At 41.0% G+C, this 26808-nt stretch overlaps 1 protein-coding gene across 1 annotated transcript; it reads right to left on the bottom strand.

Moving 5' to 3' along the window:
• slc1a7a (solute carrier family 1 member 7a) lies at positions 1-26300 on the bottom strand (the record flags this gene model as incomplete). Its single annotated transcript, XM_083890261.1, has 11 exons — positions 1-267; positions 1647-1746; positions 2081-2215; positions 5542-5736; positions 5955-6188; positions 6997-7096; positions 7862-8093; positions 8989-9031; positions 12576-12791; positions 20956-21035; positions 26160-26300. The coding sequence occupies 11 exons, from the start codon at positions 26298-26300 to the stop codon at positions 1-3; spliced, it is 1743 nt and encodes a 580-aa protein (XP_083746387.1).
• Between the last annotated feature and the right edge of the window lie 508 nt (positions 26301-26808).

Genomic DNA, 26808 nt, shown 5'->3' with positions numbered 1-26808 from the left:
TTATACATTAGTCTCCAGCCCATTCATGTCAACTGAACAGTGGTCCTTGTCCCTGTGATCCCTCTTGTGATGAGAGGAGTGAGCGTGCTTTTTCTTCTCTGTCGGCCGAACCCCCTCCTCCAGCTGGATCAGGCGAGCCACGTCTGGAGAGTGGTGGTCGTGTTTGCTGCCCGGTGGAGGCGGCTGGTAGCCGCCGTTCTTTTGGTTCTGATAGGTCATCATCTGCTGGATGCTTATCATGGGTTTAGTCTCGCAGATCAGTGGCACCTGGTGGAGGAGGTAGAAGAGGAAGAAAAAATTCAGTCGGCAACACTCTCGTCATAATGAAACCATTTTTTTTTTTATAACAAATGGAAATACAGTCAGACTTGGGTCTGATGGCTCCGCTCTTCAGGTGCTCCCTAGAATAGCCAAGCAGCATGCTAAGCCAAACAGGAAAACCTCTATACGTAAACGACTCAGTACGTTTATATGCACGGTAAAGTCGAGCTGTCTTAGCTCGGGACAACTTGCTGAGTCCGAGTATACAGGACATGTAGAGGAGAAAATCGATTTATTGCTCGTGCGCGTCTGACTCCGCCTCCGTGGGTAGTGATGTATCCCGTAAGCTAGTGCGTATTGAAATTGAAAACAAGAAGAGAACGGCGAGATGGATCACACTCTGGTTCTGTATATTTCGAACCTGCTGTGCATGTTCATTGTGATACAATTAGACTCCAGTCCGACTATGCGTATACACACAGGAGTAATCAGACTATGAATCACATTATCTGGGTATGTTAGTCCAACTAAAGGCCACATTATTCTGCTCCGACTGCGTAATGTGTTATCCAACTGCATAACCACGGAGACCCCTCGAGCCTTCATACTTCTCCGTGGTGGTGACGGATACGCACTGCAATTTCTTGCCCGATCAGTAGGGGTCGCTACGCAAGGTTGTTGTGCTTTTGGCTACAGTGAGCAATGGTGTCTGAGAGAGAAAGACTGTTGTTGTTGTTGTTTTTTTTTTGTTGTTGTCGTTGTTGCTGCAGCAGAATAACTTTTCTGTGTCCCGGAACACAGTTTTAAGATAATTTGAGGTGAGAAATTAGCCATTTAGAGTCTAAACATGCGCTTGTGTATATGACGTATTCATAGTTTGGCAGCGACGTTGTCAGGGGTGATCAGCTCCGCGTCTGTGGACGCTCGGCGCACACTGTGAGCCGGCACAGAGCAGCTTAGCTCGGCCTGTCCTGAGGACCAATCGCAGCTCTTGCCATCTCTGTTGTCCCTTGACGGAGTGACGGAGTGACGGACACTTAAAAAATATTTTGTGCAGCCGGAGACGACGCACAGGGCTCTGCGTAACCTACCTAGAGAACTTTACGCAGGAGTATAAATTGGACTTAAAACTAGCTCGATTTTAGACATTGAGAAAACCCAATTATTGTCTTAGTCCGACAATGAACGCACAGATTGAATACAATTCTGAGCCTGTTTGAGACTGATCAAGAAAGGTGAAGGCTGGGTGGTGACAGCAGTGTGAAGCAGCATTGGTGTAGCAATAGACGTGAAAGGAAGGACGACTTGTGGTTGTGTTTGGAGCATCACTGATACACCAAGGTTGGCTTGTACGAACGATTGAACTCTTTTTGCTTTTTTCTCACCTGCTCGCCCTCTTTGACAAAGTCTTTTCTGCAGATGTGAGCCATGATGCCTGTGGCCAGAGCGTCACCCATTACATTGACCATGGTCCTGAATCGATCCCTAGACAATAAAAATAAGCCATTTGAGCTATTTATGATGAAAGGTTACACAACATACAGGTTTACAATATAGATTTCCAGATACATAAATATAGTGTACACAAGATGGGGTCCAGGAATGAAATGAAAAGAGACTGGTTTTTTTTTGATAAGCCTTTGGAGAATATAGTTGAATCAGAGGAAACCTAGGTGTATTTAGCTGAATAATACATGTAGACATCGATAACATCCACGTTAGTTATCAACTAAACCCTACTGCTCCGCTTCATACACGTCCTCCAGCGTGATTTGATTGAGTTGACCTGTTCATGGTGGAAAGACTAATCCTTACTTACAAAGCCCAGTCAACAGCAATGATGAGAGTGATGTCATCAGTAGGCAGACCCACAGAGGTCAGCACGATCACCATGGTTACGAGTCCAGCCTGTGGGATTCCTGCTGCACCAATACTGGCCGCGGTGGCCGTGATGCTGGGAGAACACACAGAAGAACAGGGTGCAATTTCTGATAATGATGTCTGTCTAGTACAGGGGTCTGCAACCTGCGGCTCTGGAGCCACATGTGGCTCTTCAGCCACTCTGCAGTGGCTCCTTGTAGCTTTAGAGATACAATCGTACAAGACGTACAATCCAAATATTTGCTTCATTTATTTCAAAGTGGGTTCATTTGAATTTCTTTCATTTGCCACAAAATATGAAACAATGGAAGAACCAGGTCTACGGGGTCCAGAGGTTGGGTATAAACTGAACATGTTGTAGTTCTTAAATGTCATCAATGAAAGAGACTATTAATATTGTATTTAGTATGTCTGTATAAAAACCTTTATACATGTTATTATCTTCATTTTGTGGGGGTTTTTTGCGGCTCCAAATGACTTTTATTTGGGTGGAGAGGCAACAAAAATGGCTCTTTTCATCCTAAAGGTTACCGATCCCCCTGGTCTAGTATGACTGTCAGGATGGTGGTGCAAGACAATTTTCTGTGCAAACAGACAATAAGACAGTGAGTCTTATCTTATCTTATTATATCTTTGGATTGAATATAAAAGGCAAGAAGTCAATTCACAATGTATATTATATATGCCACTTATACTTATACTTCTCTTATACTTTTAAAGGTGCCATATATACCGAGGTCTTTTAGGTTTCATTTTCTGACGTAACTGGCAACCCGTGGTTGCGCGGCAGCTGAGACTCTACCGACTGCAATGATTGGTAGACTGCGGTAGGTGGCGCCACATGCCAAAACATGATTTCAAAACATAAAAAATTATTTGCAGTCTGCAAAATATTTTTTTTAAATACACATATTTTGTCTGTACTGTTGTTGTTGGTGAGTTCAGTTTGTTATATGAACATTATTCATGAGTCTCTGTGACATATTAGGAGGATTTTATGGCCAGTTGCTTTACATTTATTACATAATGCACCTTTAATGTAACTTGCACTCAAATGGCAGCAAGAAGATTTCACAAAAGCATATGAACAGCCGACAGGTTCCGCAATTTTTTCATCCCAATTTTCTATAATTTTGTGACATTGTGACACTGAGATAACGATGAGCTGAATGTCTTGACAGTGTTGACCTACATGTTGGAGTAGGGTACGTGACACAATTAATCTCTTGATCTTTGTGCCTTTCAAGGTTGTCTACACCTGTATGTGGCACACAGGTGAACACAAGCCTTTGAATTCCCGGCTCCCAGATTTTGAACATGCGAGCTAAAATGTCTTTAAAGTTTTTTTTTTTTTTTCAAATGTAGCCTGTTACACAACAAACTAATGTAGAACCATAGCATGCACCCATTGACAATAAAGCTGAGTGTGCTAATGCTGGATATGCTATATATGCTGTTAAATTCGTTTTGCTTGCTTGGTAATGACGAACCCTGGCTTCTCTCGGCATTGTATAGTGTATCTTGGTACTGTATGTGAACAGCCCCTTTCACAGTTGACGTCTGCTAATGCATTCATTGTCTATACTGTTTTATTCTCCACATGAGGGTATGTATATATATATGTATGTATATATATATATATATACACACATATATATATATATAGTGTATATAGAGAGATGAACAACCTGCAACCGTCTTGCTGTGGGCTCAGCATGCTCTCTTACAAAATAATTATTTATATTTTGGTTCCTTCTCCTGGATGTTCTTTCGTTATAACAAACAACTTACACAACAATGGCCAACCTGCTACCACCTGAGCCACCCCCGTTCTATCGTCATTACTGTGTTCATGCTTTTATTGATTTATCCATTTGGTTCCGAAGGCTACAGCATAGTTTCCTCGCAGCCATGACGCAAATGTTGCCTCAAAACAGTCTGAAGGCCGACAACCTTTCAGCTTGTAGGAGCGGCAGATAAGCATGAGTTTGGAAGTAGGCTGAGCATGCAGATGGAGCAGCTCCACGGTCATCGGGCCAAACAGCGCGGGAACGGGATGCAGAGAGGAAAAATTATTATAATTCTGCGTGACAAGGGAGATGAGTAATGCAGGTCATATGGGTCTTACCGCCAAGGGATTATGAGGGAATGTGCACAGAATGCAGCCATAAGGAGAGGTCTACTTAATGTTATCATAGTAAATCAAATCAGGAGGAACGTGTTTATTTTTTTTTCTGGACCTGGGACGACTGCTTGTTTTACCTGTGGCTGAGAGTTGTCGTGTAGTTGCATTAGTGAGAGGGGGCTGCTGGTGTTTTTTTGTTGGCCTTTCATTCTGCCTGTGTTTCTCTCTGTGTTCCTGGGGCTTCCAGACTGATTTAGCATAAATCAGATCAGACTAAGAAGCTCATATGAGGCGTAATCTGTGTGACATTAACATATACATGTATTGAGTTAATCCCGTAATAGTTTTGTATTAATTCAGAATTAAACTAAACGTGTGATGTTGGATAAATTCACATGTGGCACAAGTGTGCCGGTACCATTTTTGACCCAGATGAAGTTTGCTCATATTGACACACTTTGGGACGAGTAATTCTCAAACTCGTGAGGAAGGAAACCCAAATCAGAGTATGTAGGCTATGTGGAGTACTTTAGTAAATGTTTGATATATTAGAAAATTAATTTTCTTGCCAAAAGTCAGATGAGAACAAGAATACCGAGAATAAAGATTTTTTTAATTCCACCTACCTCTATAAGTCCCAAAAAGTTACCAATTACAATGACAGTTGCCAGGCGATAGATAGATAGATGTACTTTAGTGATCCCAAGCTGGGAAATTTCGGTAGAAATTCGGTCAATAGAGACTCAATGAAGTTATTCCAGATCATAAAAGAGTAGAATTAAATTACATTTAGCTTTACTTACAGATCATATTCTCATCCGAATTATAAGACATCAGTAAGTACTGTATCCTTCCCGAAACTAGTCCTTTAAAATTATATTCCGCGATCGAACGTATGGGCTTTAATAGGGGATTGGAAATGACCGGAATTAGTTAAATAAACAAACGTTTGAACGTGTACTTGAAGGATGAAGATCTGTAAAAAAATATTTGCTTTCAAGAAAAGGTCAGTCCCACTAAATATTCCACTGCATTTCAATTGCATCTTCTCCTGCTTTCACATTCTATTCTACAGTGTGAAACAAATGCTTTCAAATCTTCAGAATCACTAAAGAACTGCTTTAACAACATGAACAATACACCATGTGACTAACTGGATGTCTCTAAAATTTCTGGGATGTATCTCCAGTAAAATCCTCCTGTACAATCAATAATGCAGGAGAATGCCATTCATTTTTGACCTTTGTTTTTTTTAAAGATTCAGCTGGTCTTACCTGATCGTGATGATCTGCCCAAAGTCGAGCTCATAATTATTCACTTGGGCAATGAAAATGGCCGCCACGGCCTCATAGAGCGCAGTGCCGTCCATGTTGATCGTGGCCCCCACAGGCAGCACAAAGCGGATGATGCGTCTGTCAATGTGGTTGTTCTCGAGGAGGCACTTGAAGGTGATAGGCAGCGTGGCAGAGCTGCAGCAGGAAAACATAATGTTAACGCACCCTCAGAGACTAGATCCAGTCCTGGGTTTCTTCAGTTTCTTTAGAGGAACACACTGCAGTTCTGCTGTACACTCTTTAAAATGCAGAATACAACACTGAGGTGGAATATACATTATTGAAAACAGTCATAAAACATGTGTTATTATCTCTACTACTACCCAGAAGTCAAAAATCATGCTTCACTTCACCTGGATGAAGTGGCCAATGAGATGAGCAGGGCCTGCAGAATGCCTCTGATGTAAACAATGGGACTCTTCTTAGTGATGAAGAAGTACATGGCTGGGAGGATGAACAGGCCGTGCAACACCAAGCCCATTACCACTGTGATGGCGTAGAAGCCCAGCTTCTTCCCCATGGCTGAAGGGTCGTCCATCTCCAGGATCTTCCCAGCAACCAGGAACACGATACCGAAGGGGAAATACCTGTGATTGGACGGAAGAGTCCTTACTATTACTATTCAAACTAAATGACTGATTACTTAATGTGATCACAGCTCTGTGGTGCTGTGTTTAAGTTCCGCCCTGCATTTGAGTCGAATGCTAATATGAGAAAAGTTTACATAGGGATTTGTACGTTTTCCTGATGATGTTCACTACTTTGGTTCACCAAAGTACAAATTGACGGAAGGAGAACATTCATTCATTTTCTGCTGCTTTATCCTCTACATGAGGGTGGTGGACAACCCCGGATTTCCACCGGGCACGCCATCGGCGCGGTTCTGCTCCGACCTCTGCCCAGTGGCAATCCCCGCCGGGCGTGTTACGGCAGCGGCACGGTGCCTTGGGAGCCAGAGGTATTCACGGAAAGATCATGCGATGATCCCGAACGGATGTGAGTTTGCGAGATCCCGCGATAGACTGTGTGTATAAAGGAAACGACAACAACAACACAGCTTCTTTCATTCTCCGACGTGGAAGAACAGTTGATCTGGAGTCATAAATGATTTTATGTTTCTCCACTCCAACAATCAGTTTCTCATCGTACATTATGACTCTCCGAGACGCTATGATTAATTGACTGTTGACCTGGTAGCAGCGGTTACGACGTAATGGTGATGTGAAGTATTGCGTTTTATTTTGAAAGGGGGGCGGAAGTATTTTACTTTGATTCTGTGTCAGACTTCCTGTCTGGTGGGATATCTAGACAACTGATGCTATCCAAAGAGCCAAGCAGCTGGATTAAAAATGAGAGCTTCCTACTTTAAATTTACCGCTGTGATACAACACTTACCAGATGACAATGGCCACAATCTTCAACACTGCCTCATTCAGACTCTGGCAGAAGTTTACCAAAGCGCTTCCATTGGGCCCCATTCTTCCCAACATTATTCCTGGATTGAAAAACAAACAAACAAACAAAAACAAACTCGAGAAAGTCCACCAATGATTTGTTATGTCAGAGTACGTAGAGCAAATGTAGACCACAACCTGAAAGCTTCATATAAAATGAAGCAATGTTTGCTACTGAAGCTGTACTTCCTGTTGCCAGTAGTTGGGCGCAATTACTTGCTTTGTACTTTTGACCTCTATTATGGTTGCCATGGTAATCTGCATAAAGTTTAAAGGGAGATGAGGGCTGCATGTGTCTGGGTGGAAGCCCGCTGCGTGGCTAGTGGGAACACAAAATGTGTAAAGGTTAGGGTTAGGCTGACCCTAACCCTAACCCTGCGAATTCATCGAATCGTCCATTAAACTTTGCAGTTTCCATGCATTGCAAGGCCTTCAGAAGTCTCCTCGATGTGTAGGTGAAAGAAATAGGAAAAGATGATTAAAATAAAGAATAATCAGTGTGTGGATATAAGAGAAAAAAACAACAACATGTGTTGTTGGAACTGAGTAAAAATAATGTACACGCAATGTTTTATTCATGCCGGCATGAATAAAACATTGCGTATCGTGTGTGGTGAATGCATCAAATGTAAATCTACAATAATGCACCAAATATACATCTGTGTTCTTTGTCTTTCTCATGGGAATGTGACGCGCTGTGCCAAGACTTGAACTAGACAATTATTACATGTACGCATATCTACACATAATGTGTTTGTACATGTTCCTCTGTGCAGACGTGTGTCACCTCCATGTCAGCCACTTACCCATTGTTGCGGAGAAAATCACAATCCCCAGCACATTCATGCCTTCGCTGGTACCCGGTGATGTTTTCATGATGACGTCAGGCGGCGGCGTGAGGTCCAGTGAGAAGTTCTGCACGTCTGTGCCGTTGTCGTCCTGGATGCCGTAGATGTAGAGCCGCCGCGTGGTGCTCTCATCCAGGAGCTGAGCCAGCGTTGGTTTGGGGATGAGTTCGGGGACTCTCTGGGTTCGGTACTTCGAAACAGAAAAGAAACAAACATCAAGTCATCGAATGAACATCGACGAAACAAAAAAACAGCAGCAAACATTAGCAAAACGAATGTGTCAAACTCTAATGATGACGCCTATGGGCTGTTTTTTTTTTTTATCTCCGTTGTTTATTGTCAAAATCAACGTTCTAAATTCTAAAACAATCTTGCACAAATGTTCCTTCCTCAACATTAAAGGTCCCATATTATGCAAAATCAACTTTTAAATAAGTTAAATCCTTATATTTGGGATTCTGGAGGCCCTACCAGTCGCCAAAGTGTGAAAAAATGACTCATAATTGTGTGGTCCTCCTCAGTCAGATACAACACGTGATGATGACTTCCGCACTCATCGCTACGTCACAAGACGCTAAATTCCTGGAATTGTTGAGTGTTGGCGAGGGCGACGGTATCCAAAAACCGGAAGTCTGCGAAGTCCGTGCAAAGTTCTATTCTAGGCTCCACAGTGCAGCACAGAGTTCTACACAAACTTCCAGCATCAGAGGATTTATCTGTCCAGTGGATACATGTTATATATGACGGCAATGTGCCTGCTAGAGCCTGCAAATGATCACTTTTCTGAAAGCTAACTGCTGTTAGCTCCTGGTAGCCTCTGTGGCTGAGTTTTTTTTTTTTTTTTTTTTTTTAAAGAGATACTACTAAACAGAGCGTTCTGAACAGGGCTGTTTTGGCAGGGTGATTGAACTACTGTGGTGCTTCATCCTTATGGTATTTTGACCAAAGCATGTCACAGACATGTTCATTTGGTCACCAGGGACTAGGTTAACTTGGATGATGGAGATGTCAACCTCGGTTTTCAAATATAGGTTTAACATCTCTGCCAGCTTCTCTGTACCGTGTCTTCATCTGTTTCAGCTCACCTGTTGAAATGTGGCTTGCACCAGGTTTGCGGGAAACATGTTGCTGTGGATCAGAAAGACAAGAAGCGCATTAGACTCACTCACAGAGTGGATGGCAGTAGTTAGTATGTTGTAAATGAAATGGTACTTTCAAAGCAAATAAAAGAATATTACAAATGTCCTTCATAGTCACAGAAACTAGGCCATTTTAATTTGATGATCAAATGTGTATTTGATGTTGTGCTTCATTCAGTTTGTTGTTTCACAATTTCATTGCTGTCCACCAGCTGCAAAGAACAAAGGGATTTTGTTAAAATATTAACAACTCTGATGAGGATCCCTGATAGATACGATGCTATTCCTCATTTTGAACTATTCACATACTGTATCTTCCCTTTGTCTTTGTCAGATTACATAACACGTGAAAAGAGAGTTAATTGTCCCTAACACTTTGCACTATTGACCTTTTTTTTTCCCGCACTTGAAAGCAGCTCAGATTGTGTAAGAAATGAGTGAAACATAATCAGTCGTATTTCACCAGAACAAAAGCATGCTAATTGTAAATGGCTCTGTTCCGTGTTCTTCTGTAGTTAGGTGTAGGCGACTGAACTTGCTTGGTGTTTGCTTGAGTTTTGAGTGAAGAGGCTTCTTCACTTTATACTATACTATACTATTTCTTACAGTGATGTATTTAACATATTTCAATATAACCACACAGTTTTACTCTACAGTTTGAGTTATTTCAAAGATATTTCAAACTCAAGCCTTAGAGTCATGTACGAGTTCAAATTGTACAGCCTGAAAGCGCAGCAGGCAGTTTGAAGTAATTGACAACAATAAAATGTTGTTGAGCAGACGGTGCTATGAGTGCAGCCTGCATCCAGGTCTCTCTCTATCTTTATATATATCTGTTTGTTTGTATAACATTTATTCAAATACTATTTAAATACAAGAAGAAAAAATATGAAAGATGTGAGATACAAATCAAAATTTTACGACAGTTACAAGTCACAATAGTGGGTGGACCAGCAGGGCACAAATTAAATAAAATAATAAAATAATACCCTAAATCTAATATAAATGATAAATGCTGAAAACGGGAATCCTTCAAAGTGCTTCACATGATAAAAACACAACAAAGAACAAGGCCCCAGCATGTTCACAGCCGTCAGGCCACCTCTCACCCATCAACCGTCCCCCAAAAACACACAAGATTAACAGTGTTAAATCAAACATGAAGCAGAGATGAGGAATTGAGGAAAATTAGCAAGTGTGGAAACACCGACATGGATCACAAGATGAAACATATTTAAATGTATGAAGCCGTAGAATAGAATAAAAGCTTTGAATTGTTAAATGAAGTTCAGTGAGTCTGAAGTTTTGCTTTAAAAAAAAAAAAAAAAAAAAATCACGTTCTGTTCTCTGCTGCCCTCACCACATGTTTTTGATCAAACGCTTGCTACTGGAGGACCTGAGGGTTCAAAGTTTATATGAAAAGCAAATCTCTTAAAATATTCAGCCATTTTCGATGTATTTTGCATAACAGGCAGTCATAATGTCATCAAGGTAACCTGCTACAATTTGATGCTCGAAAAGTGCACATTTGTAGTTCTTTCTGTGGCTCCAATAACTAAAACCTTGGTTTTTGCGTTGGTTGGGCTGTAAAAACTTTTGCAAAGGACACAGTGATATAAAACAGAGTGTCCTCAGCGTAACTCTGGATATTTAGGCCAAGCCTTCTGTGGACATTACCGGCTGGCAAAATATTAAAAAAGCATGGGACCTAAAATTGACCCCTGGGGAACACCACAGTTTAATCTAAAACGTTTTGGACAAGGATTCATCTGTGTCGCATGTAATAATCCCTTTAAATCATCACATATAGATGAAATTGTTGCTAAAATGGAGCAATCTATTTATTTACTGTAATCTTTTTAGACAGGACCAAATGTCCGTGATTTGATATGTTGATTACATTTCTACACACTGCGCTGTAGCGTCTGCCAGTATCGGAGCTCGCTGACAGTAAATCTCACGTCAACACCGAACGCGATCAAAATTCAGATCGCAGAGAGATTAATGGCCATATTGTATTATGTGAAGTCAACACGGTGACGTAAACGAAACATATGGCAAAGGCGGAGTATATCCTCGCGTGCCGTTCAGCCCATGACAAAGCAGGCTAATGAACTACTCTGACCCCTTAGAATAAATCCAAGTATGCATATATATATTCATAAATACTGTGCTCATTATGAATACTTATCACACACTCAGAAATAAAACCTACGGCCATAGACAGACAGAGAGAGAGAGTCAAGCCTGTGTGTTCCACTACAGTATGGCTGCATGATAGATGAAGGCTGTAAAGAAGCTTTGTGAGATAAATCCAAAGCACAGCTGTCCCCCGTCACACACACACACACACACACACACGCACGCACACACGCACGCACGCACGCACGCACGCACGCACGCACGCACGCTCGCACGCACATTCTTGTACTTGCTGCATACTGAGGACCAGGTAAAAGTGCTGGCAAAGTGAGGACCAGCATTTACACTTTGTAAATCAACACAATTACAAATATCTACTTCATGAATGACATCTATAAAAAAAAACTACTGGGTGCAGTACCATAAAATGTCTGCAGGTGGCAAAAAGTGTGTGAAACACCGGGACTGGAAAACGGGTTTTTGTACCAAATTGAGGATTTCTGTTATAGTTTAGTTAGAGTGTAGTATGTTTACGACCTAAGGAAGTGATTTCAATGAAAACAAAGTGAGGACCAGCCAAAATGTCCTCACTTTGTAAAAATGACCTCACTTTGTAAAAATGACCTCACTTTGTTGGTTAAAAACCCTCACTGGTCCTCAGTATGCCGCAAGTACAAGAACACACACACACACACACTTTGTACAGAGTGGTTTCCTGAGCTTGGCGAGTTTGAGTTTATTACTTGTTTTTTTCTTCTTGTACAATTTGATTGCATTTTTTCCCCCCTGATCTGATTTAGTTAAAAACCTCCAACATATTCCAGCAGCTTGAACAAAATATGAAAACGTTTACTTTTGAATGACAAAATCCTGAGCTCCCTTTGAATCCTGCCCTCTCACTTCACTTCTTATTTGGGGACGAGCCACGTCGTCATAAACGTGAGCAGCGCTGGGCCTTAAAGCCTGTTGTCTTTATCCCTGTGACCAACTGTCACAGTGACACACTGTTTTCTCACCGAGGTTCACCTTTGACCTTTGCCTCGAACGCAGCACCTACATCCTTCGACGGCTCTAAATAGCTCAGCACAATAACCCACTGGCACACGATTCTCCAGGCTTTGCAGTGTGACCTCGGGCATTTCCATTTCAGTTCACATGTGAACCATGTGCAGGACAGGAAGGAACAAATTATTAACAGGTAGAATTACTATACATGTTTGCACAGCTATTCTTCTTAGGACTCTGCATTGACTTTTATTCTTTTAGGTCAGCGATAATGCCCGAAAAGTTCTTGAAGAGGTAACAAATACACTGAAATAGAGATATTCCACTGCTTATTTCCTGCACCCTCTCTTTTATTACTCAGGTACATCAGCTGCAAGTTTTCCTACCGAATGAGATCCAGTAAAGCATCGGCAGAGCTGGTCATTGGCTTCTTGCTTTCCTCGGAGTCCTCCTTCTGAGCGGCTCCTCCTGGGTGAATGATGTACACCATGACGATGCCCACGACCACGGCAACAAAGGTGGTCCACAGGTAATAGGAGATGGTCATGATGCCCAGGCGGCTGGAGCACTTGGCGTCCAGGGCAGCGAGACCTGACATCAAACTGACGAACGGACACAGAAAGGGAGACAAAAAGATCTCATTAGAAATTGAGACTGTGAGGGAATTCGAGAATCTGCATCAAATTGAGTGGCACTGGGCTCAGTTTGGGGGATTTCTAACCATGGCACCATTATGTTCTTCTCTGCATGGCCTCTGTTTGGTGTTTGTGAACAGGAACAATGCAACGTTATTTATATTCTGTGTCCTTCATCTGAAAACAGGCTCAGTCAAACCCTCCCTATCAGACCTGACAAAACACTGCAGTTTTAATTCTGTTTTTCCAAATTTGTTGTTCCTGTTGAGAAACATAAGCAGCTCTTTTTAGCGGCCTCGCTCACAGCTCAGAGTAACTGGCAATTACCTGCTTTAGCCTCCGCCCAACAGAAATCCCTTTGTTTAGAAATAGACGCTAAACTTTTAATTCCTCAGCAGAGAGACAGCCTGAATCAAAGTGTGAGATTTATTGGCATTAAACTAACTGTACAGAGTCGGTAAATTACACAGGCTCCCGGGGTTATACATAATTTCATAAACCTTTCTTCTTATCCTGTAAAATTGCTTCTCTTCTGCTCTTTTCAGTATGGTCACATGGTTCTTCCCTCCTTTTCCACCAGAAATACATGGGCGATGGTGAGTAAATAATGACAGAAGTGTTCAATTTAAATTTTAAATGGGAAGCTTTGAGATATTTAGTTTCCGCCGCACAGGCATTCACTGTGAAGCGAGCTCAGTGCTGTGTACAGGTGTGATGTAAGAAAAGGAGACACTTTGTTGGTGAAAGTAGCTGTAAATCTCTCCATTCTCTCAAGATTTTCTCCATTGTCAACGGTGTGATTTGTCTTGTCTTGTCATTATCTGTGCTCAGTCTTTTTATCGCCTGTGAAACGTCCTTTCAGTGTTTTACATCTTCATAACCGCGGCGGTGTACATGTTCAGTCAGAACGTGATGAAGTGGGCTCAATCATGAGAACCATTGTCTGCGATGTCCTGATGTGAGATCCACCTGTGTGTTGTTTTGTTACTTCGTCTCTTTGTTGGTTTAGTCTCGTCTGATATGCACAGATACACAAACACACTGAGAGAGAGCGCCGTCTTCTGCTGTGCAAGACGTTAGTTGGATTTGCTTCCGCCTGCCAGTGTATTATCATAACAACAATAATAAATCGTGCTATTTTAATCATGAAAAGCAAAAACAGAATCATGCTTGTGAGATTGTGTATTTATTATTTATTATTTCAGACTCTTAACTCAATTAGAGACTCAAATTCAACATTTATTTCTACTGTGATAATATAATAATAATATATGTTATAACATATATATGTGTGTATATATGTGTGTATATATGTATATGTATATGTATATGTATATGTATATGTATATGTATATGTATATGTATATGTATATATGTATATGTATATATATATATATATATATATATATATGTGTATATGTATACATATATATATATATATATATATGTGTATATGTATATATATAAAAATAGTAGTATGTAGTATACCCTACCAGTATTTGATCTGCAGTATCTGGTTTATACAGATGCTTAGTAAATAAAGTAGTTATTTTGTTCCGGGGCTACATTCAGATTACCAGCCATTATTGTTCAAACCACTTTCTAATCAGATTTGTTGGTTCACATTCATGATTGCACGGCTTTTGCATGTAAATGTGCACATGTAACGTTTTTTACTTGCTCGTTGGCAGCCATCACTGGAAAAATTATGTGCGAGACTGAGCTCTACGTAGAGGATGATGCTCTCCTCCACAGCTCAGCACATGCATGCTGCCAGTGCGGGTCAAAGACCAACGCACGGTGCATTTGTATATAGCCGAAATGACTATTGATCTGGGACCAGAGCTGATTCGAAAATCGGAATTGACAATCAGATTTGGAGAAAAAATTGTGAGTCACCTCAACCAAATCTGACATGAGTCACTTCAACCTATTAATTCTGAATGTAGCTGATAACTCTCTTCAAAGCCATTTCTGATAACTGACGACGTTCACCACCTTCTCTGCTCCCTGATCTGAATCAATGGAATAAACCGTTGATAGCAGTCATTTAATCCTACTCAAAGCAGCTCCATATAGTCCATGCGTATGTGCTGATTAATTGCGTAAAGAGGTTTGCTAACACTCAGATTGAGTACACTCCCCCACTGCTTCTCACATTGATAGAGAAAGAGAAGGTGTTAGGTAACTGTGTAAAGTAAACCTGCTGCTGAAGCCACATTTACTACATACCATTCAGGATCATATGAGTTAATTTACCCGCTGTTTCTCCATCGTGATGAATAATTGAATAAAATTAGTCATTATTATCATTATTATTATGAGAAGAAGGACAGACCTGTGCCTAAAGTGTTTTTGTTTTTTTTGGGGGGGGGAAATTAAATATCAAGCCCATGCATTACCAGTCATTTGGTTTGTCATTGCAGTGTAATTATGGTGTACGAGTCCTGTATTGTATGCATGATGATGCACGTCAATGTCTGTAATGATGGGCCATTATGGTATTCATTTACCATGATGGTATCAAATGCTCTGTATTCATAAGGCGTTTTTCTAGTGTTAATGACCACTCAGAGCTGCTGTACACTACAGTTTCACCATTCACACCCATCCACTCAACCACACTTTTATGCAGCGCATTTCCTATCACTCATCTTTCATATTAGTGAGGAGCAGCGTGGGGGTTAAGTGTCTTGCCCAAGGACGCAACGGCATGTTGACGAGCAGAGCCGGGAATCAAACCCACACCCTTGTAGTTTAGTAGCCATTGTTTTAACAGTCAGTAACAAAGTGTGATCATAAATCCATATCACTGTATGGACAGCACAGTCCCCTGTCACATGCAAGAGATAATTATACAACATACCATGAACTTTCTTGTACAGTATATGCATTAAAATACACTGTTTTGTGTACCTGATTGTTGCTTTAAAGCATTGGTTCTCAAAGTGCGGCCCGGGGGCCAATGGCGGCCCGCAGAAACATTTCTGGTGGCCCGCAATGAATTACAGTTGATAGTTTTAATCCAGGAGCGACTAAGCTTGTTAAATGTTTATTGGACATTACTGGATACAGACCAATAAGTGTAAACAAAAATACTGGGTATTTACCTGGTTTCTATATGGTGAATTTTAGTGTATTATTGTGTTATAAGCTGGTAATAAGCAGGTAGCTACAGCCCCCAATTACTAGCTATTTACCCATTTAATATATGGTAACAGAAATGTGTTACTTGGTATTAACATGTAATTGGAAGTTAAGAACAATGGCCAAAATATTGGGTAATTACCCAGTAAATTATAAAGCGTTATTATATTAATGCTTTAATTACATTATATTAACGCTTATATTACTTAACGCTAAACTGTAGAACTGCAATCTGGTCATTAAAATTATTACAAATGGGATTTCTTTCAGTTTTTTTTCCTTTGGCGGCTCTCAGTCCAATGTTGGGTTCCTAAATTGGCCCTCAGGTATCAAAACTTTGAGAACCCCTGCTTTAAGGGTTCACTGTGTAAGACTTAGTGACTTCTAATGTGGGACATTGATCTATGGTGGCGTGGATTAAGGAAATTCTACTTCATTTGCATAATAGGTTTGTGCTTCACAAGGATTATTTTAAGGCAAAAAACAGACTAAATTGATAACATTTTTGTGACATTATCAGTTGATTTTCGTTAATATAAAATTAATGTAAAACGTAAAAATGTTCTAACAGATTCCTGATAGGAACAATGGTGTATTCACCGCAGATGGAGCAGAATACGTCTGGTTTATTTTTGCAAGATCTTCTAGTCGAAGCCATTTTCATTCACTTGTAATATGTATAAAAAAACAATTAGTCATCAGTCAAGTTGGCACATGCAAAATCTTCAGAATTTGTTCATTGAAAGAAATATAAAAGAATTTTGCATCATATGACGTGAAAATACCTGTACATTTAAACAAAAACGTTAAAAAAACAAATATGTAGCTTTGTTCAGAAAGTTGACCTGATTGAGAAAAAACCAAAGTGATTTTTGGATTCAGCACAATGAAATGATCCTAAATCAGCTAAAAAAAACTTTGTTTGATGTTGACCAGTGCAATAAAACAATATTTATTTTCCACTTTCATAAATGTGACTGCACTCAGTCCACTTTGAGAATGATTGTCTATGTTTGTTTTCAGGCATGTAATCACACTTTTTTTTTAGCATTTTTTTTGTAGTGCTAGTATTTATGCGACTTCTGCACAATTATTTCTACTTTCTATCTCAACGAAAACAAAAATGCTATATAAAACGAATCATAACTTTGACTCAAAGTCTCTTTTGTCTCTTTTCAATCACTATATCTAGCCATCAGCTCAGGAAAAACAATGATGAATACTGAGTGCACATCACTTCTAGGTGATTTGAAGCAGAAGCGCACAATAAAAATGAAGAAGAATGGGTCCGCCCCCATAAACTGGCTCTATGAAAGGACAAAGAAGTAACTATAGGAGCCTTGTGAGCTGACAAACAGAGCCACCGTGTTTCCTCAACAGGCTTAGAAAAGTTAAAACGTCGTTTTAAGATAAATCTGATAATCTGGTATCTGTTAGACCGTGTAACTGCTGCTGTGACTTGACCTCAGGCTGCTTATTACTCACACACCGCTGCACCAAGCGGATGAAATATTGCTCGATTGATGAGTCACAATCATTTGTGGTTGTTTTTTTTGTTGTTTCGCCCCCTGTCCCCCCTTTTCATCCATGACTTCCTGAGCATGTGACGTGCACTCAAGTCTAAATGCGTCATCTTTGGAATCTTTGTGACACACGTGGCTGCAGAATTATATACATCTGAGTGCCGAATACATACGGTGGCTTCACATGTGAACAACTTAATGTCTCTGGGATGTACGTCGCTTTCTTTAATCCTTTAAAGCACACACAGGACACACTCCTGTGAGCTGTGCTGCGTCATCAGCAGTCTCACAAATCAATACGATTCCGCGATGCATCGCTTCCTACATTTTCTACACATATACTTGGCTACTACAGTCAATATGTCATTAGAATGCCATCACAAATGTTCCATCCTGCTGCGAAATAAATAAAAAATAATCAATGATGCCATGGTCTAAGTTCTATCTGTCAATATCAGTGAATATTTGTTTTAAAACTACATTTGGTAAAGAGGAATATGTGTAGTAGCTGTACAGTAAGCTCGTGCAGAGGCTATATATCGTCCAAAGTGCTCTTCACTTCGATCCTTGGCTCACGACAAAAGCACTGATGAAAGGAGTCCAAGGGCTTTATTAAAATACGAATGCTGTCCCTGACCCGAGGTAAACCCGAATTAACGTATACATACTTGTTCTATTCAAACCATTGTTTGTCATGGAATAAACGGATGGGTGGCTCATGAGGACACAGTAAGTGGACTGGCCATTTTATGCTGCATGACACGTTCATGGGATAATCTGGTTTCTGCTTTTGCTGCCGCGCAGATGGTCCTTGGGAGGGAAGTAAAGAGAACAGGCGGTGCTGTGCTGTGCTGTAGGGCTGGGCCAGATCTTTACCCCGAGATTAAGCCCCGCTGTGAACTGACCAGTCTGTGCATCCCAGTGCTGAAAGAGACACTCATGTAAAACATGAAGTGGGACTGTGTCTGTCGCTGGATCCTGGTACATTACTGTATAATTAACACCGCTGATGACAGCTCTAATGAGCTCGAGCTTTTTCTTCAACTAGAGCCTTTTGTCTGAGTCCACAGTGGTCGCGCTCCTGCGGCTCGAGCCAATTGTCACAGTGTTTGTGCCTTGAGTGCTTTTACATTTCCTTGCTCTGAATTGGTGTGTTGTTGTTGTTGTTGCACTCGGCCTGCCTGCCTGCATGCATGCATGCACTCTTTCAGATTAGATGTAATTAACATCTCTTTGCCTCACATGTCTCACGTTCATCGAATCATCTTCATCTGCTCTGAGTGGGGTGGTGGTGGTGGTGGGGTATATGGACAGGAGCGTGCATAAATACACACATTATAATCTTATGACCCTATGCGCCTTTTGCTTAGAATAGGAAACACACGAGAGAGAGAGAGAGAGAGCCATGGTCAGCACCAACGGAGATACAGACGGAGAGAGACAGACAGCAATGACAGGCAGGGAGGATTAACTTCTCATCCAGTCTTTGCTGTTGCATAGATTGTAAGTAGCTTATTGCACAAAGCAGCCGGCATGTAACCAGTGTGTTTGCCTGGCCGTGTTTTGGGAGTTCTTTTGTATGTTTGACATCACCGACCTCATGCAGGCAACTAAAAGCTTTGGGCCTAAAATAGTCAAACTGGAGAATCTGGCAACCCGCGTTCTTCTAAGAGTGCATTCACAGCAAGATAAAAGCAATCCCTCTTTAATCCATGTTTTTTTTTTATGGACTCATATTATACCCTATTTCTCCAAGTGAACCTAGTTCCCTGGTGTCTGTGACATACTTTGGTCAACGAAGAAGCACTATATCAGTTCAATCACTCTGCCAAAACAGCCCTCTTCAGAACACTCTCTTTTGAGTGCCTGTCTCTTTAAATGCAAATGAGACACAGGAAACTATGTCAGCGTCACTGAGGCTTACGGGGAGCTAACAGCCGCATTTGGAAATGACATAATTTTCCGACTCTCGCCGGCACATTGCCGTCATATATAAAATGTATCCACTGGACACGTAAATCCTCTGAGGCTGGAAGTATGTGTAGAACTCTGTGCTGCACTGTGCAGACAAGAATAGAACACGGACTTCCGCTCTTCCAGATACTATTGCCCTCGCCAGCACTCTCGTGTTTTTTAGGGACATTATTATTATTGTGACGTAGCAATGAGTGCGGAAGTCAACATCGCATGTTTTATCTCCTGTACTTAGACTGAGGAGGACCACAAAAACATGACTGAGTCATCTATTTTCACACTTTGCCTACTCATAGGACCTCCAGAGTCCCAAATATAAGTAATACAAGTTGATTTTGCATAACATCTCTTTGGATAAGGTGAAGTCTTGTTTAGATTTTGCTTTTCATCCACAATCCCAACTAATTCTGTGGTTAGATTAAAGAGAGATAAGAGATATGACGTGAAATAGAAAATAAAGCCAATGATATGTTGCCTCTGTCTTTCCAAATATCTTTCTCTTGTTTTGTTTTTTTAATTAATGAATTCATTTTAATCCATTTGTTCATTTCTTTTATTTTTTCCCCAAAGCCATATTACGTCTTCCAATGCAGCATTTTGAACTTTAGTAAATATACCGTCATAAACATGAATTCCAACGAGATGAGCCTCAAGACAGAAACATGTCCTTGACTGAAGGGTGAGATGTGATCTTTCTTTGCCAGCTGATGTTTATATCGCTTATATCTGACTATTATGTGGGTTGGAGGGAGCTTTCACGATGTGTTGCTGTGTGTGTCTTCATAAACTCTAACGACCGTGTTAAGATAAGTGAGGCACAACACTTGTAACGCAGACACAGCAAACAGATGCAGGTCCTGGTGTTTTCAGGGGAATAATCAAACTATGTGTGCAGAGGATGGAGGTGAAGTGCAGCAGCATTTCTAATGATAATAATAATAATTATGTATAAGTGCCTTTCAAAGCACCCAAGGACACTTTGGGAAAATAATAAAGATAATAAAACGGCAATAAACAGTATTAGTCGATGATTCGGTTGCCAGGTTGGAGTGAAATCCAGTGACGGGGAGCAGAGCGGCTGAAAGCTCCATGGGCGGGCGACGGCACAGTGAGGTGGGTAGAGGAGAATGAACTGAGGGAGCGGAGAGGAGGTGACGGTGTGGAGGAGATCAGACAACTAGGTACGGAGGAGCGAGGTCATGAACGGCCTCGAATGGTGTACAGGAGGATTAGGAATTTGTATTCTGAGCAGCTGCTGTAGAACTGGGGTGATGTGATGAAATCTTGGGGGGGGAGGGGTTTAGCGGCTGAATTGTTTGAGAACATGTGAGATTGATGGTTCATTCGCACCTGACCTGTTCTTTACCACTGTTTACCTGTTTCTTCCACTCCAAAATGATGCAACCTTTTCATCACGTTTGGCAGTGTGTGTGTGTGTGTGTGTGTGTGTGTGTGTGTGTGAGAGAGAGAAGCGGTGTTGTTCTCACCTGGAAACGACAAGTGGCAAAATCAACATTTTCAACATCCTCATCAGCAGCTCTCCAGGAAACTGGAAGTACTTCACCTCCTACAAGCAAATGCAGAAAAGTGTATTATTTATTTATACCACCATGAATTACACAGCACAAGCAAATGTGAGCTGTACGTTTCTCCTCACAAGTTACACTCATGTCACAACACCTGTGAACTGTCGAGGAGTTGTTCCATCGGTGTCAACAAATACTAGACAGATCATACAGACGTTCATGTCTTGTAAATTTGTTAAAAATGGGGACAACGGTTTGCCATTTGCTGTATAGCTATATATGTATATATATACATATATAGCTATCGTGCGGAAATCTCTGATCCATATGTTAGAGTTTCTGGTTTAGTGTAAATAAACAAAGGCTGTGTAACAAGGAACCTTTTCTTAATTGCTATACAGAAGCTAACGGTTGCAGTTGCAATATTACAACAAGAAACTTTCTGTTTTTGGTGGATACGACACGAGAGGTGATTCCTCGACCCTTTTAAAGAGTAAAGTTTTCAGTTTTCTCGCTTATATAAATACAGAAAAAAAAAGAACAAAAGAGAACTTTTGATCTAAACGCTTTTGTCCACATGTTAAAAAGTATCGCTCGCGTTATTATGCAACTTGTTAAAATTAACTCCCAATTTTGAGGCCTTGAGATTCACAATTTGGGGAGTGCCGTGTTAGTTTGTCACCTCTAACCAGGCTCCTATTGGATTATACCAGCTGTCAATCACACTGGTGTCACCTATTTGCCTCAGAATTGACAAAATGATCTGCTGAAGACCTGAAACTACGCTGAAAAAAGGAAAATAATTGACAAAATAAACTGATTTTATTTAGATGCTACCAACTTTTGTCATCCAGTTTTCTCCAGTGTCATGTTTGACTATTATTATATTATTCACTTATTCGCTGAAGACCTAACAATCTGCAAATCGTCAACAACTCTAGACCCTGCAAGTAGATTTTTATTTTTATATTCATTTCATGCCATTCCTTGCTATTTTTGTCTAACTCTCTCGGACGAATGACTGTGATCATCACCTCCTGCCACCGACACCTCTGCAACTCTCAGTTTTGAAAGTGTTTACCGAGCAGCGTCAAGCAGAGCCTCATGAGAGTGATTCACAAAGAGAAGAAAAGAAAAAGAAAGGTGGAGAGATGGGAAAGAGCAAAAAGAACTGAAGCGCATATATGTGCTGTGAGAGGATTGAGCCATAAAAGCTTTTGCTTCTGCGCGCGATGAGGGAGCTTTTACTGCATGTGCGTATGCTGTATTTCATTCTGGTGCAGTTCATGAACATGGAACATTATTTGTATGCTGTATCCTTGACCTGAAAGAGGACTCTGTCAGGCAATACTATCAGGCCCGACTGAGGGAGCGTTTGTGTGTATACAGCAGCATTAACTTCGGAATCTTCTATGTATTTCAGTCATACTATGCATGCATCTGTGTCATTTTACGCACAGCTCTCTGTCACAATGGTATTTAAAAGTTATCTACTACAGTTTTAGGAATAGAATATAATAGATTGCACTGATGCACTGTATGTACATCCCGTACAGCTATAAAGTCTGTATTTTACATTGTAACACATTTATATTCATATTTGTACAGTGACCGGGGGGCGGGAACAAGACCTTGCTCTACCATCCATGTGCGCTTTAAAGGGCCATGTTTTGAAACTGATTGTATGTCGTTGTATGTACATTTCTGTTATCTGTCATTGATCCAGATAAGAAAACAGTAGCCATGGAAACTTGAGGTTATGTGAGGAAGTCCTCTGATACCCGCACGTACAACTCAGCCCTCAAAAGACATCCAATGACATCCCAATGAGCCTGATTTTCTGGGGATGACTCGTCGCTACTCAAACCTAATGGAGCCATTAGCATGTCCACACATGAGGAAAAGTGTCTCTCAGTGGACAGCTATTAGTAGAATATAAGAGCAAGGTTTATTAATCCTGGTCCTGGGGACAACACTGGCCTTCATGTTTTAGACGTTTCCCTGCTCCAACAAAACCCAGGACCAGGATTGAGAAAACCCCGGCGTAGAGGAGCACACCTTCATATCAAAACCTTTGCTGAAAGGTTGATGTATAACTATATAGAAACAGCGTCATGAATGATATAGTGTAACACCCAACAGCTGCATGAGACAAACCTTCTTTGCTCTCATGTTCAATACAGAGTGAGCTCCACAACCTTTGTTTCCACAGTCACAGTCTAATCCAGCACCGTGCTCGTCATCAAACATTTAAAACTCTCCCTTTCCCCCCACTGTGAAACAAAACAACAGCATTCAGCATCACAAGCAATTTATTTCTTCTCAGAGTCGCTTGTTGGGCAGCACTAAACTAACAGCCAGTCACATGTTTTATATTTGTGACAGAGAGACAGAAATATAAAAAACACATTCTTCATATTCAATATTTGTTAACACTTTGTCCCTTTTCTTACCAAAAATGTTGACTCCGTACACAGCCGCATTAATTTTTTTCAAAGGTCATATATCGTCTTTGTTTTGTTTTATTTATTCCTCTGCAAGGTGCATTAGGTTTGACATCTACTATGTTTGCTCAAAGGATGTAAAGATGCCATATGTAAGAGTGTGGCCAAAAACGGTTACTACATTCAAATTCAAAATACCGAGGTCTTTTTGGTTTCGTTTTCTGACATAACTGGCAACCCGTGGATGCTCGGCAGCTGAGACTCTACTGACTGCCATGATTGGTAGGCGGCGGTAGGTGGCGCCACATGCCAAAACATGATTTCAAAACATAAACATGATTTGCAGTCTGCAAATATTTTTTTTAATGCGCATATTTTGTCTGTACTGTTGTTGTTGGTGAGTTCAGTTTGTTATATGAACATTATTCCTGAGTCTCTGTGACATGCTTTAGATTTATTACATAATGCACCTTTAAATATTTAATCCCTAACCCTTTGGGAATTTGCGGTGTTGCACTCTCAATAATGAACTCAAATTCCATGTTTCATCACTGATCGGTTTCTTTCTCAAATAGTGGGTCACAAACGTCTTACATACAGAAACGCGGTGAGGAAATTGTCACCACGTAACAATTCCATCACACTTACTGTATATCTATAAGTTGCAGATCATATGATTATTACTCTGGTAACCAGGGGTGTTTCAAAAGACAGTCGTGAGCAGTAAACTCCAGCCTGCACACACGGTAACTTATCCAATCAGCTGTTGTCACGTGCGTTGCTCGATTTCTCATCAATGCTGCTTTTATACTGACAACACACTGTGTGCTGTCTCGCCTTTTCCATCCATCCATCCATTATCTACCGCTTTTCCTCCACCAGAGGGTCACGGGGGTGCTGTGCCTATCTCAGCAGACATTGGGCGATAGGCGGGATACACCCTGGACAGTTCGCCAGTCCATCGCAGGGCCACATATAGAGACAAACAACCATTCACTCACACACTCACACCTACGGTCAATTTAGAGTGACCAAGTCACCTAATCCCTGTCTCGCCTTTTCATAAAATTTAATCAAGTTTTTTTGTGCAATAGCCCCATACAACATAAGGCACGACGCGTTTACTAAAAGGAGTATGTACAAAAAGAAGTGCTGGGCACATTAACGGAGTTAAGGCATGATATTTCTGGTCATGACTACTGAAAAAAAGACGCGCGTGACGTCATGTTTACGTAAAATGAGTCTCTAAAGTAAAGCTGTTTTTCGTGCCTTGGCCCCAGAGTTCAGGCGCCGTTTACCGGTTAGCTCCGTTAGCTGCATTAGCTCCTTTAGCAGCATTAATTTGCAGTGTTGCAATCTCAACAATGAACTCATCACTGATAGGTTTCTTTCTTAAATAGTGCGTCACAAACGTCTTCCATACAGAAGCGCGGTGAGGAAATGTTTTTTTTCCTAATGTCATCATCCCAATTCAAATCCATCACACTTCTCCTTCCTGCCTCAGTCAACCCTAATTATTTTCCTCTTCTTCCACATACGACAAATTGCCTTTTCAGCCATCATGACTTTTTAAGATTAGCGCGCACCATTCAATGAAGCAGTCTGTTCTTTCTTGGGTTCGTTTAAATTTATTTAAACCAAAACCGCCTCGGGAAAGTAATCACACAGTTGCCTGTGGCGCAAAATGGCGCTCCCACATTTATCAGCAGCTTCTTATTCTTGAATTCACACTATTTAATTCTACCTTCCATTCAGCCATGTGTGATGACTAATGGTAACTGTACGATTGCGAGTGACTAATCACTAATCTCCCCACTGGCAGCCCATTTCCATGGATACACAAACGGAGTACATTTTTGACACAGTAAGTTATCCTGATGACGCTTCTGCATTTATTAAAAAAGAAATAACTACTCCCTTTGCTCTTAAAGGTTTGTGTGTGTGTGCTGTAGCAGACGAACCCTGCAGATATTTTACAATATATTTCTTTATATACTCTCGGGAAACATGGAGCATGCGTACACACGCAATAGTAATCACATTATCTTTGGACTAATTTCTATGAGCAGACTGACAATAACCATCAACCATCATGGTGCAGTAAATCCATGTGCAATATAGAAAGTCTACTGATGCTACTGTGAACGATGCTGTTATCGGCAGCAAAAATTACACTTTAATTCACTTCAATACATTATGTTCAATCGATCAATCTACACATTCTCTTTATTATTTAGTTGCATTTATATGTCATAGAATTTAAATAAGTCATATTTCATACCACACACATATGTCTTGACATATTTATATTTCAAGTTAAATGGTATGCCTTTATTTCATCTCTGAAGGAGCAAATTCAAGATCCAGTCAAGTTCCCCGTGGCTATAAATGCACTATTCTACGATTCTGAAATCTGGATGTCCAACAGACAAACATGTATTTACACTTATTACACAATAAGTGCTTTGTTATAATAAAATGTCTATATTTTATGAGATGGGAATAAAAAAAATGATGACAGCCACCGGTCAGAGGAGCAGCCATAGAAAACCATATATTAGTCGACCTCTATTATTATGTGTTGTTGTTGTTGAATGTAAGTACTGTGTGTGCGCAATTTCTGCGAAAACATAGTTTGTGATTCATTTGGCGTTTGACTTTAAGGTTAAATCAGAGGTGAGGGTAGAGGTGTTGGTTGAAGGGGTCATTTTACTCACTGACCTGTTCAGAGAGTTGCTTGCCTCTGAGGAAAAAGCCCAGCAGACAGCCGATGACCACGGCCAGCACAGAAAGGATGAGAAGTCCGTTCTGCTTGCAGACATTCTTCACACGCCCCCACACTTCCTTCAGAGCCACTGCCATCCTCCTCCGCTGCCTCCTGCTCCTCCTGCTTGTCCTGGTCCTGACTGCAACTTTGCAGTCCCCCCCCTCCCCCCAAGAGAAAAAACAACCCTTTCACCCCCTATTCAGCCATGCAACACCAGCGTAGAGCCAACTGCTGCCGCCACACTGGCACAAAACAGAGGGTTGAGGAAGCAGCAGGTGAGGGCAGGACGGACGGATGGACAGATGGATGATGGACGGATGGATGAGGGCCAAAGTAGCAGAATGAAAGGATTTCTCAAGAAGAAACAACCAAGAAAGAAAAAAACATAAGGGAATAAGCTGGGATTTGGTTTATAGAGAAAGCAAAACAAAAAAAGTCAAAGAAAGAGGTAGTTGTCCAAAAGTAACGCACTTCAGGAGTTTCTGCACTGTCCTGCTTCCTTGGTTATTCCACCAGACTAAAAGCATCACACTGTCACACTATCTATCAGGCAGTCACAGTCACCTCCCTCCCACACCACACATTACCCCTGGTGGCCAACAG

Source organism: Microchirus variegatus, assembly GCF_963457635.1.
Source record: "Microchirus variegatus genome assembly, chromosome: 5".
In the NCBI taxonomy this organism is placed as follows: Eukaryota; Metazoa; Chordata; class Actinopteri; order Pleuronectiformes; family Soleidae; genus Microchirus; species Microchirus variegatus.
This window is presented reverse-complemented; position numbering and strand designations above follow the sequence as displayed.